Source organism: Telmatherina bonti (genome assembly GCF_933228915.1).
Source record: "Telmatherina bonti genome assembly, chromosome: 3".
Taxonomy (NCBI): domain Eukaryota; kingdom Metazoa; phylum Chordata; class Actinopteri; order Atheriniformes; family Telmatherinidae; genus Telmatherina; species Telmatherina bonti.
This window is the reverse complement of record NC_136621.1, coordinates 40,231,469-40,245,216: the sequence shown is the minus strand read 5'-3', so window position 1 is coordinate 40,245,216 and position 13,748 is coordinate 40,231,469. Positions and strand designations below refer to the sequence as shown.

The following is a 13,748-nucleotide window of genomic DNA, read 5'->3' as shown; positions in this document are numbered from 1 at the left end:
TCTACTTTTTGTATGAATTTTTTATGAATGTTTTTTTATCCTGCGCCAGACTGATTTGTACTTTTTTTTTTACCTTGTTTGTGTTTTTATTTAAATAAAAATCGGTTACCTGGTAACAGACCTCCATCAAACCTCTGTCTGGTGCATTTAAAGGTTTTTTTCAACAGTGAAGCTCCTGCAGGATCATTTCTCAGCAAAGTTCCTCCTGAACCAGAGTGTCATTAAACATCTCAGTTCAGGTTCCACCTGCAGCTCAGTCTGGTCTCTACTGGGTCGGACCCAGCTGGACTGGGACTGCTGCATGTTGAGCCGAGACTGGCCCACCAGAAGGAAAGACGACCACGTCTGATCTGAAAACAAACTTTAAGACTTTGCAAAATAAAAAAAAAGATATTTGTAGGTTTTCATTAAACAGTGTTTAGCACGTGCCTAGAGACGGTTTCTGCAGCCGGGGATCGGACCGCCAGGCTCTTGCTGCCGCCCAGTTCACATTGCACCCGACCCCTACGGCTCCTCCAGCAGATGGTGAGCCCACGGGAGGTGGGGCCCATGTAACCCTGTAGGGCTGAGCCCGACCGGGTCCCACGGGCAAAGGCCCGGCCAGACGCCTGCTCTCGTACCCCACCCCCAGGCCTGACTCCAGAGGGGGGAACCAGTGACCCGCATCCAGGCAAGCGAGCATTTCCGCCCATGGTCGTCTGGACTTAGTTGACAGACAGATCGGTGCGGCGTCTGCAGAACCAGATCAGATACAGGCGGCTGAAATGAGTTTCCTCCGCAGGGTGGCCGGGCTCTCCCTTAGAGATAGGGTGAGGAGCTCGGTCATCCGGGAGGAGATCAGAGTAGAGCCGCTGCTCCTCCGCATCGAGAGGAACCAGTTGAGGTGGCTCGGGCATCTGGTCAGGATGCCTCCTGGACCTCCCTGGTGAGGTGTTCCAGGCACGTCCCTCTGGGAGGAGACCCCGGGGAAGACCCAGGACACGCTGGAGGGATTATATCTCTCGGCTGGCCTGGGAACGCCTCGGGATCCCCCCGCAGAGTTGGCAGATGTGGCTGGGGAGAGGGAAGTCTGGGCGACCCGACCACGAATAAGCAGCAGAAGATGGATGGATGGATGGTGTTTCGCACATTAGCCTAAAGTTTCGAACAAGATTTCCCATTGCGGCGTATGCAAGCTAGCCATGTAGCGTTATTTTGGGATTTTCTACTTGTTGCAGAGAATTTGCGACGACTTTTCGAAGCTTTTCTTCCTCATTTTGTTTTCTAAAACTCTGAAATCCACCGTTGTTTGTTCCACCCTGCGTCTTTACTGGAAATGAACTGGTCACATGACCGCCCCACGTCACGGCCAAGAACACGTAAACGCAATCTGAGACTTTTCAGAGTGTAAATGTTTCCACTGGCGGTTTTTATTGCGATATTTTGGTTTTGCACAGTTCTCGGCGTAATGGAAACACACCTAGTGTTTGTACGCTGCTGTCGTCTAATAAAGTCAACCCTGCACCGTCCTCCCAGGCCCTTCTTCCTACTCTCTACTTAGTGGAAACCATAAACATGGATTCACAACACGATAAACAGGAGTTTCTCTCCTGCTCCTCCGTCTTCTCCCTCCCCTGCTGAGGACGGTGGATCGGCGTAGCATAGAAGAGCTGGTGGCTTGATGAGGTTCCATAACAAAAAGCTGAGTTACAGAAATCGGTGAGATAATGGCTGAATTATTAGAATTGCTAGATCACTAACAACCTTCAAGTTGCTGTTTTCCCCGACAAAGTAGGGAAGGTACCCAAAACATTTCACCCAAAACTACAGAAACACAAAGTACAGGTAGTTCATGTTGCTGTTAAATGTCTAAAACCAGAATAAAACTTAGAATAAAGAAGATATTTATGTGTAAAAGACAAAACATTAAAGCTGCTTTAAACTGCAGCTTGGAGTCGGCTCATCAGCGGAGGTCATGACACACCGGTAGTAACAGAAATGTCCCTTTCATGCCTCCTGCACGCTGCTTTTAATGTTTTATGTCAAACACTTTCAATTGTTTTCTGCATGAAATCTGACGTACACATAAACGCGTCTTTTATCTACGTTGTTTTTATGTAATTTATACTTTAATTCCAGCCTCCAGATCAGCGTGGAGCCGTAAAATGTCCCCCATCTGGAAGCAAATCATTTCCAATCATGATCAGAGTAACTTTCCAAATCTGGAAGTTATTTTGGATGTACATATGTGTACATTTCTACATGTGTGTAATCCTGACCACCTGGACGGACTCCCCTCATCAGACAAACTGAATCCCATCTACGAAGGAAGGAAAGGTTTATTTATTTGGCAGCTTCCAAGATAAACATCACAAAGCGCTTCACACCAAAACACTAAAACTTTAAAACAACATAAAGAAAACTTAAATAAAAGTAATATTAAAAAGATGTGTCTTAAGCTGCTTTTTAAAAGATCACTGACTCGGATGATCTCAGGCTGAGAGGAAGAGGAGTAAAACCGCCAGCAGAGCCTGGTCAGCGGATCTCAGGGACCTGCTGGGAACATCCGGCTTTAACAGATCATAACAGCCTGCAGCTTGGTCGTGTAGCGCTCTACAAGTCAGAACCAGGATTTTGTTCTGTAAGTAACGGGCAGCTGGATCAGTAGCATGGTGACAGAAGTTTTCCCTCCGGATGTAGATCTGGTGACTGTGGAGCCGTTGGAGGACAGTGAACTCATCGTCATGGTGGAGATGATGTGAGCTTTGTGACATGGTGCATCATCCTGCTGGAAGTTTCCATCAGAAGATGCTACACTGTGCTCAGAAAGGGATGGACATGGTCAGCAGCAGGACTCAGGTAGGCTGTGGAGGTTAAACCAGGTCATACTGGTACTAAGGGGACCAAAGTGGGACCAGAAAACCTCCCCCCACCATTCCACCAGCAGCAGCCTGAAGCGTTGATCCTGACAGCAGGATGGATCCATGTTGTCATGATGTTTCCAGCAGATTCTGATCCTACCATGTGAATGTGGAGCTGAACTGGAGACTCATCAGACCAGCAACGTTTCTCCATCTTCTATTGTCCAGTTCTGGTGAGTCTGTGTGAATTGTAGCCTCAGTTTCCTGTTCTTACTGACAGGAGGGAACCCGCTGTGGTCTTCTGCTGCTGGAGACCATCTGCTTCCAGGCTGGACGGGTTAGAGATGATGGTTGGATGGAACCAGAGCTGACTGGACTTCCCGTTGTCGTTCCACCATCCTGTCAGTCTGCATCTCCCTGACGGAGTCTCAGCCACAGACTAGGAGCTGGTTTTTCCTCGGCAGCTGCAGATCAGAGACACATGAGGTCTCCCCGCTGACGTAGTTCTGCTGCCGGTTTCCTCACATCAGCTCAGCCCTTTTCCTTCGACCTCCTGCTTCCTCCCATTCTTTCTCTCGGTGCGGAAAGCAAAATGGAAAGTTTCAACAGGGTCGCTGAGCTTTCTCCTCTTCACTGAGATGAGATGTGGAAACCTCAGACAGAAAACTCTTCGTCCCTCTGCTGACTTGGTGAGTTTTTTTATATCTGACATCTGAGAAGCGGTCTGCGATGATTCCTCGGCTTTCCTGCACGCTGGCCGTTTAGCTGCTGAACCAGACTGCACCTTGGTCTGACCGCCAGGATCAGGATTCCAGGTGCAGATGTGTTTTAACCTGTTGCAGTCTGGCTGCTTCCAGCATTCATGGCATCGTTGTCACACACCAGTTTGCAAAACTTTGTAAAAAAAAAAAAAGATCTGAAAACTGCTGTCAGCATGTTTGACATGGAAACATTAAGACATTTTGTCTGTGAGCTCTGCTGGCTTTGCAGAAGCTGCAACCAATATGTACGTTGCACTTCAGAAAAACGACTCAGTTAACCAAAAACAGAACCGAGGTGATTGTCTTTGGAGCAAAGGAGAAACGACATTCTATACACCTAAAAACCGCCAACCGGACCAGAAATCTGGGTGTAGCCATGGACTCGGACCTAAAAACCGCCAACCGGACCAGAAATCTGGGTGTAGCCATGGAATCGGACCTAAAAACCGCCAACCGGACCAGAAATCTGGGTGTAGCCATGGACTCGGACCTAAAAACCACCAACCGGACCAGAAATCTGGGTGTAGCCATGGACTCGGACCTAAAAACCACCAACCGGACCAGAAATCTGGGTGTAGCCATGGACTCGGACCTAAAAACCACCAACCGGACCAGAAATCTGGGTGTAGCCATGGACTCTGACCTAAAAACCGCCAACCGGACCAGAAATCTGGGTGTAGCCATGGACTCGGACCTAAAAACCGCCAACCGGACCAGAAATCTGGGTGTAGCCATGGACTCGGACCTAAAAACCGCCAACCGGACCAGAAATCTGGGTGTAGCCATGGACTCGGACCTAAAAACCGCCAACCGGACCAGAAATCTGGGTGTAGCCATGGACTCGGACCTAAAAACCGCCAACCGGACCAGAAATCTGGGTGTAGCCATGGACTCGGACCTAAAAACCGCCAACCGGACCAGAAATCTGGGTGTAGCCATGGACTCGGACCTAAAAACCGCCAACCGGACCAGAAATCTGGGTGTAGCCATGGACTCGGACCTAAAAACCACCAACCGGACCAGAAATCTGGGTGTAGCCATGGACTCGGACCTAAAAACCACCAACCGGACCAGAAATCTGGGTGTAGCCATGGACTCGGACCTAAAAACCACCAACCGGACCAGAAATCTGGGTGTAGCCATGGACTCGGACCTAAAAACCACCAAGCGGACCAGAAATCTGGGTGTAGCCATGGACTCGGACCTAAAAACCACCAACCGGACCAGAAATCTGGGTGTAGCCATGGACTCAGACCTAAAAACCGCCAACCGGACCAGAAATCTGGGTGTAGCCATGGACTCAGACCTAAAAACCACCAACCGGACCAGAAATCTGGGTGTAGCCATGGACTCGGACCTAAAAACCACCAACCGGACCAGAAATCTGGGTGTAGCCATGGACTCGGACCTAAAAACCACCAACCGGACCAGAAATCTGGGTGTAGCCATGGACTCGGACCTAAAAACCACCAACCGGACCAGAAATCTGGGTGTAGCCATGGACTCGGACCTAAAAACCACCAACCGGACCAGAAATCTGGGTGTAGCCATGGACTCGGACCTAAAAACCACCAACCAGACCAGAAATCTGGGTGTAGCCATGGAATCATGCCTAAAAACCACCAACCGGACCAGAAATCTGGGTGTAGCCATGGACTCGGACCTAAAAACCACCAACTGGACCAGAAATCTGGGTGTAGCCATGGACTCGGACCTAAAAACCACCAACCGGACCAGAAATCTGGGTGTAGCCATGGACTCGGACCTAAAAACCACCAACCGGACCAGAAATCTGGGTGTAGCCATGGACTCGGACCTAAAAACCACCAACCGGACCAGAAATCTGGGTGTAGCCATGGACTCGGACCTAAAAACCACCAACCGGACCAGAAATCTGGGTGTAGCCATGGACTCGGACCTAAAAACCACCAACCGGACCAGAAATCTGGGTGTAGCCATGGACTCGGACCTAAAAACCACCAACCGGACCAGAAATCTGGGTGTAGCCATGGACTCGGACCTAAAAACCACCAACCGGACCAGAAATCTGGGTGTAGCCATGGACTCGGACCTAAAAACCACCAACCGGACCAGAAATCTGGGTGTAGCCATGGAATCAGACCTAAAAACCACCAACCGGACCAGAAATCTGGGTGTAGCCATGGAATCAGACCTAAAAACCACCAACCGGACCAGAAATCTGGGTGTAGCCATGGACTCAGACTTGATTATTGAAAACCACATTAAGGGAATAACAAAGTCGGCTTACTATCACCTTAAGAATAAATGAAGGATAAAAGATCTGATGTCCCAGCAGGACCTGGAAAACCTGGTCCAGGCTTTCATCTTTAGTGGACTTGTTTACAGTAAACGTGTTTTTATGGGTCTTCCTATAAAATCTATCATTCCTGCAGCTTTTTCAGGACTCTGCTGCTCCAGTCCTCACTAAAGCCAGGAAACTAGACCACATCAGTCCAGTTCTGAGTCATTATACTGGCTGCCTGTCCACCAGAGGATAGACTTCCTGGATAGAAGTTCTGCTGCTGGTCTATAAAGCTCTGAATGGTTCAGGACCAAAGTCCATCAGAGACCTCCTGTCCCAGTTTAAACCTACCAGAAAGCCTCAGATCAGCTGAAACTCTCAGTTTATTTCAATCCGGGTTAAAGGCCTGTTCTCTGCTGCTTTTCAGAAGTTTTTACTCAGTTCTTTTGAGTTCATTCCACTTCCAGACCTGCATGTTTCTTTACTTCATGTTAATTCTTTTCCTTTGCTTTCTTGTTTTCACTTTTAAATTATGCTTCTATGTTTTTCTAATGTTTTATTGTCTCTGTAAAACACTTTGAATCAGCCTGTTGTTGTGCTGTAGGAATCAACTTGCCTTAAGTTTAAAAGAAGCGCTGAGCTTCTTCCTGCGGGTGGACATGTTTGTTAGTGTTATAATGAAAGCATGGTCATTAATGAGGCAGACTCTGCTCTCATAGATCAGCTTGTTCACAGAAATGCTGCTTTTTGTTTGTATTATTTAGGTTTATTCTTCTTTCTATCTGAAGTATGAGTGTTTTCCTGCTGTAAAAGCATCAAACACCTTTCCTGTGCAGGTGTTGCAGGACTGTTTTAAGCACATTTGCAGGAATTGTTGCCATTAAAGAAATTCTGAGCGGCATGCTGACTGAGGCGGAAATGAAAGGTGTAGAAGTTGTGTGCTGCTGAGGGGGAGGGCTGCGGGGAGTTGCCTGCAGTTGGAGCCTAACAATGAGTCTGCTTGTTGGTGACCTGAGCGAGAGGGAAAGCCACGCAGAGGCAGCTGATTAGAGCCATGGTGTGTGTGTGCTGCAGGGTAATCAGGCAGGTTGGCGCTTTACGTCAGCGCTGCTTCAGTTGCTGAACTGGATCTGCAGCTCATTCCTCTGCTGTTTGCTTCCTGCAGATGAACATGGCTGAATCACACCGGCAGGGCAGGAAGGTAAGGTTACGCAACTCAGCACCAGCTTGCAGACAATCAGCAACACACCGACAGAAACGGCTGAAAAACTGCGTCAGGATGCTTTCCTCTGAGCTCAGGTACAAGTTCAGACACAACCTGAAACCATTTTGGACCAACTTGTGTCAAGTTGGTCCAAAATGAGGAAAACTTCCTGACTGAACTGAGCAGTAAAAGACCTCGGCGTTGTGACGACTACGGCAGGTTGGAAACACTCACAGCTGATAAAACACAACACTAAAGAGAGGAAATTATGGAATAAATCATTTAATTCACAGCCGACAGGAAACTTGCCGCATTTAAGTAACCAAACTTGTTTTACATAACTGGATCATTCAACCTTTTCAAACTGATCGATCTGGTAGGGGCTGAAAAATAACAGCTTCTATAAAAACATTGTAAAACAGAAAAACTGTTGCTTAAAGTTCAGACCCTGATGTTCACTGAAGGTCCATTTCCATGCAGACATTGATGTTTAGTTGCTGGATATGATCAGTGACATCTGCATGTAAAGAATTATTGTTATCATCATGTTATCTTCTGTCAGATACGAGAAAAATTCACATTTCTTCAGTTTCGTCGGAAAATCCTGAGGCAGAACAGACACATACTGATAGTAAAACGAGTAATGATATCTCCCAACACACGGAGAACATTAAAATGAACCTCATTAGTAGAGTAATTCTGATTTTTGGGTATGTTTTCAATTCAATTCAGTTAAATTCAACTTTATTTGTACAGCGCCACTTCATAACAATGTTGTCTCAGGACACTTTACATCCACATCATTTCAGGCCAGTTCATACATATCCTATAACAGAAACCAACTGATTGAGTCATGACTTGGATCCAATCCTCCATCCTGAGCTGCACGAGGCGACAGTGGGAAGGAAAAAACTCCCCTTTAACAGGAAGAAAACCTCCGGCAGAACCCGGCTCAGGGAGGGCAGCCATCTGCCTCGACTGGTTGGGGTGGAGAGGACAGGAAAGACAGATCAACATGTACAACTGCACTTATTCAGGAAGACCTGCGGAAAAAAGGAGAAATAAGTTAGAGACGGCAATAATGGCATATATTTATACATTAATATATTAGAGAAATAGAGCGAGGTACTTCTCAGTGCATCAGGTAACATCCACATTGCTACATAAGTAATGGATGACTAGACTACCCATAACTATAAGAGCAATGAGCAGAACCTGGACAGTTGGGTCCCGTACATGCAGACTCAGGAGATGTAGATGTGTTTTGTGAAAATATAATGTTTAACAGGTTTTCAAGCATAAAATCCATCCTGTTATCGTTGGTTCCCAGTATATCTGTGCTGCAGGTCACCAGAAAATGTGCCATGATTTATAAAATGTCTTGTTTTAAACAGCAGGTAAATTTTAAATATCCACTTTATTTTTACTTTATTTTAATACTTTATTAATCCCCAAAGGGAACTCCAGTGTTGTAGCAGATAATTAATTAGAGATGGTCTTGTTCCGGAGGCTGATGGCTGCTGGCAGGAATCTTTCAGTCTTACATCGGACCTGAAGAACCCTCTCACTGAACACACTTTGTTGTTTCATCACTGTGTTGTGGAGAGGGTGTGAAGAATCCTCCATCATCTTCATCAGCTTGTGCAGCATTCTTCTTTGGACAATCAGCTCCAGCGGCTCCAGAGTTACTCCAAGCACAGAAGCAGCTTTCTGGACCAGTTGTGTCTGGTTCTGATGGTACCGCCCCAGCAGATCCACAACAGACTAATAGAAGATCTGCAACATGTTGGTCGGACTGGATTCCTGCTGGTTACTGACACATCAGATGGGAATTTAGCTTCGGCTAGGATTCATCTTAGTTTGGTAAAAACTTTAGTAAAAATCTTTTATTTTGAAGGTCCACCCACTTCCGGTTTTGTCCAAGCTTCCACAGAGCACGTGTTGCTCACAGGACAAGTGACGTCCCGCAGCCCGCACATGGCTGGACGAATGTCTGAGGTTTAACCTGATACGGTTGTCAGACGCAGGACGGATGTGACGCGATGAAATCATCATGTTGTGTTTTGTCCTTTCAGAGATGGAGCTTTCCACAGAGAGAGACCAATCAGAGCAAACCCACCAGCCGCTGTCCTGAGCGAGAAGCTGACAGGAAACTGGTAATCCAGAACATTTAGTTAACTCATTATAACCAGATTAACCAACCCTGAATGGTGAGGGTCAGCCAACACCGTTGGGTCTAATTAGAAACAGACAATAAAACAGGGAAAAAGCAGCATTTTTCTTTTGTTTAGAAGCCAAACATCAGACGTATCAACTCAGAAGGTAGAGTTTTTATCATTTATTTATAATTTTGTTGGGTTTTTTAATCCAAGATGTTTTGTGACTCTTTGTGTTACTTTGCAGCTTCCTGAAGAGGCTTTGTGTCCATCACTGGTTGTTTTGTGTTTATTAAAGTTCTTCTGGGGCTTTTTTTAGATGGTTTGTGGTCATTATGCTACGTCCATGTGATGAAAGACATCTGTTTGTGGTCATAGTCATGCTGGGAGTTCTGGGAAACAGTAGGAAATATCTACCATTACTGTCTGTACAAAAAGACTGTATTATAATGGGATTTTACGATAACTGAGTCTAATATCCTCATGTTGATATGTCTATGTTTTATTTTCATCTGGTTAGACCAGGAATGAATTATTATTGTTCCCAAACCAAAGCAAACTGTAAGAACAGATCCCATCTGGACTGCACTGAAACATCCCTCCTCAAAGTCACCAGAGGCCTCCTCCTCTCTTTTTGTTCCATCCTCACCTTCTGGATCTCACTGTCATCGGTCTTTCCATGCTACCCCCCGACTACAGTCCCCTCCCGACATCCCTGCTTCCTCCCTCACCTGGCAGACTTCCTGTCATGCAGCCGGAAGCAGTTTGTATCAGTCGATAACTGCTCCTCTTCTGTCCTAAGGTGTCCCCCAAGGCTCGATGCTTGGGCCTTTACTCTTCATCCTCCTCCTTGTCCTCCTTGGTCAGATCGTACATCATCACAGTCTCCAGTTTTGCTGCTACGCTGATGATACCCTGCTTTACATGATCAACTCTGAGACCATCATCTCTTTCTAATTGTCTGATACTAAAAACCATTTTCTGAAACTCCAGTAAATTTTATAATTAGTTATGATTCCATCACCTCTACACCTCTCATATTAAACTCCGCCTTTTGACATTAAACTCACCTTCATCCATGACCTTAAAACCTCCTCCACCATCTTAAAAACATCGCCCGTCTCCGTCTGTCTCTCTTTCACTCACAGCTTCAACACATCCTGCTGAAGCTCCATTTCTGCTGCCTTACCTACGTAAACGGGAACATCCGTTTCAAACGGAGTCATACGTCTCCGTCATTGTACTTTTTTACATTATGGTTGTAAAACCAGTTCATCCACTAGGGGGTAGTGCTGAGTTCAGAGGTCATGTCTGTGTTTTGACACGGGTTGCCAGTGGAAATGCAACACTATAAACCTGTTTACGGCTGTCCAGAAACCCCAGAAGAAGAATAAAACCGCTACGTTTCTGCTGTTCTCTACTGTTTCTAGTGCTTTTTTTTTTGTTGTTTCTGCGACGTCTTCTTCCTGTTCCTCTTCTTCTCTGGTTTGTTCTCTTCCACACCCCTTCTGGTACCCTCTGCTCTGATGCAAACCTCCCGACTGTACCAGAACTGTGCCCTGAACCTGGGGGGCCTTTTCTGTCACCCCCACCCCCTGGGAACTGTCTTCCATCTGGGACTACACAGACCCAGCCACCTTCCAATCCCAGCTGGAAGCCTGTTTAGTTTGATCACATAAAAAACCTGTTATTTGTGTCATTTGTTTCTTCTTTATTAACTGCTCTTATTTCAGTCTATATTAGGTTTCTTTGTGCTTGTTATCTTTTATTTTGTAAAGCATCTCTTAGCTCTTGAAAGGCATGTAAATAAATTGTACTATGACTGTTAGTTATGATAATGCAGATGTTTGTGTTTAGATGGTGCCGTTCAGAGGGGAAATCTCCGGAGGAATGAAGCCTGGGAAGAAGATTGTAGTGGTGGGAGTTGTGGACTCCCGTCCTGACCGGTGAGAAGGTTTTTATATAAATTCTACTTCATTTATCAATCCTTTCTTGTCAGCTCAGTATTTCTTATTCCTTTTCTTCTCGTTAGCTCTTTTCTCTGAAAGTCCACTTTACTGAACTTTCAGCCTGACGAAGGTTAGGAGGTTCAGTATTGATATCCGGTTGCGATGCGGAGCAGTAAAGTGAAACTTAGCCGTCTCAGGATGCTCCAGGCTGGATCAATGAGCTGCTGGATGCTGCAGAGCATCAATGTCTCCAGGAATGTCTGAAGTTCATGTCAGTGCAACATTAAAATGATTCAGAAGAGTTTTAAGCTGTAGCTTTAAGCTCTGACTCATTTCCTCATGAGAGATTTAATGCTGTTAAAGGTCAGAGACATTCATTCATCTGTCGAATGCAGATTTAATGATACCACTAAACAAATGTGAATTTTTCCAGAATTTAGAAATATCTGAATATCTCATTTCTCACTTTTTTAAAGACACACTACAGAACTCAGATAAATGTCTGAGTATCGCAACACTCCTCTGATACAAAACATGCCAACTGCTTTTCACTCGGGAGAGTTTTAGGCAATAAATTCTGCAGGTTTTTCCACAACTTATAAGTATTCAGGTGCTGCTCAGACTAAACATGCAACTGGAGAGTTGGGCTTCTGGTTTGGACTCAACTTGTTCAAAACGTACAGAACTGGAAGCACTTTGTTCCACCTGGAGTTCCCCAGTTTCCCTGACTGCCTATAACACCTTCACCAAGAACTAATGGACAGAAAATTCAAAGCTTGTAAGAGATAAACTATTGATTTGGCCTGAAAACAGCAAAAATAATCAGGATTTATGTGTTGTTTATCATCCAGATTGCTAAAATGTTTGGCCCAAGTGTCCATTTTTGTTTGGCTCAGGTTTGGCCTAGACATACAGTGTTGCTAAAAACTCCTTCACATGATCCAGGCCAGGCTGGCGAATGAAATCTGGCCCTCACGATGCCTGCCAGACTAACGGAGCCAAAGTGGTCCTGCTTCCAAACACCAAGCTGAAATGACAGGTTGCCAGTTCAGGGTTAAAAAGCAGCTTTATGTAACGGTGGAACTGCATGTTGGACTGTTTTTCTTCTGCTTTCTGACAGCCTGGCCTTCTGCTAGGTTCTACATCGCCCTGACATGTGGCCCCGGGACCAGGGAGCCTCCTCCTAACGTGGCCCTGGAGCTGTGCGTTCGGTTCAGGGACCAGCAGGTTCTGCGAAGGGCGTGTGTGTCTGGATCCTGGGGAGAGGCTGAAAAAGCTGTTCCTTTCTTCCCCTTCATCAGGGACCAGCCCTTCAAGGTACGAACATCAGAGATAAATAAGAACTTATTAATCCTGGAAAGGAGATTTCCTGCTACAGAAACAATAAGTTCAACATAAATAACTGATTTATTAGAAAGGTTTTTACAGTTTAAATCAGATCAATAAACACCAAAGCAAGTAGCGACGCCGACCAGAAAGTCGGAGGAGACAAACAGGAAATTTCTCACAAAATGTTCAGAGATGAATGAAAATAAAGAAACATGAGCAGGAATACTGATCAGTCTCCATCATGTCTCCTCTCTCTCTGACAGATCGAGCTTCACTGTGAACAAAGCAGGTTTCGTGTGTTTGTGGACGGCCAGCAGCTGTTCGACTTTCCCCACAGACTGACGCCGCTCGGCGACATCGACACCTTGTGGATTAAAGGCAGCTTAAGCGTCACGAAACTGGCTTGAAGCGCAGGAGTCCACAACATTTCCAGCTCGGGGGCCAAACTGCGCTGAGATGAGATGCAGGACTGAGTCAACACTTCGTAACCAACGCCGCTGCTGACAATCCAATCGCACCACTTCCACACAAATATTCAGCGCATCATATTTTTCTATATGTTTGTGCTGAAATGTGCCTCGTCGTTTCCTCCAAACTCCACATGAAGTTTTTAGTTTCACATCTTTGGATCATGAATCATATTTTCTTCTGCAGGTGAGACAGAAAAAATGTTGAGAATCTTTTTTAATAATTAATTTTCATTGTTATTATTTGTTACTGAATGGATTTAATTGTAAATATCTGATTTTGTGTCATTTTGATGGTATTTATCATTTTGGATGTGTTAACTTAATGCAGCTATAATTTCCCCCCCAAAAAAACCTCTTTTGGTTTACTTTAGATTTTATTTTTTGTCTGAAATGGCAAAGTTACACTAAAACTTAGACACCTAAATGCCCCATTAAAACCAGTGTAAAGGCCACATGGATCAAATCAAAAACCAATGCATTTCTTCATGTTAAAAGTACATTTTGCACATTTGTCCATCAAAATGTTCAAAGCATGCAAAGCAATTAAATGTAGTTATTTTCATTTTTTCACTTTTTCTTTTACATAAAAAATCAGTTTTGTTAACAAAGAAGCAAAAAATGTAAACAAACTGGTGTTTGTTTAAGTTTTAAAACTACAAATTAGATTTATTATTTGATATTTCAGACATATTTCAGACAAACTGTAAAGAAAAAACAACAGATGAAAACCAGTAAATATATTTCTGCCAATAACTGACCCATCCTGGGGTTGGATT

At 45.1% G+C, this 13,748-nt stretch overlaps 1 protein-coding gene across 1 annotated transcript; it reads left to right on the top strand.

Annotated features, from left to right (window-relative positions):
- The first annotated feature begins 3,435 nt into the window (after nt 1-3,435).
- On the top strand, nt 3,436-13,307 carry LOC306774696 (galectin-related protein-like). Its single transcript, XM_079264847.1, has 6 exons — nt 3,436-3,529; nt 7,030-7,065; nt 9,144-9,224; nt 11,082-11,170; nt 12,310-12,490; nt 12,766-13,307. Exons 1-6 carry the CDS (start codon nt 3,479-3,481, stop codon nt 12,907-12,909), a joined length of 582 nt encoding a protein of 193 aa, XP_079120973.1. The 5' UTR covers nt 3,436-3,478; the 3' UTR covers nt 12,910-13,307.
- The last annotated feature ends 441 nt before the right edge of the window (nt 13,308-13,748 follow it).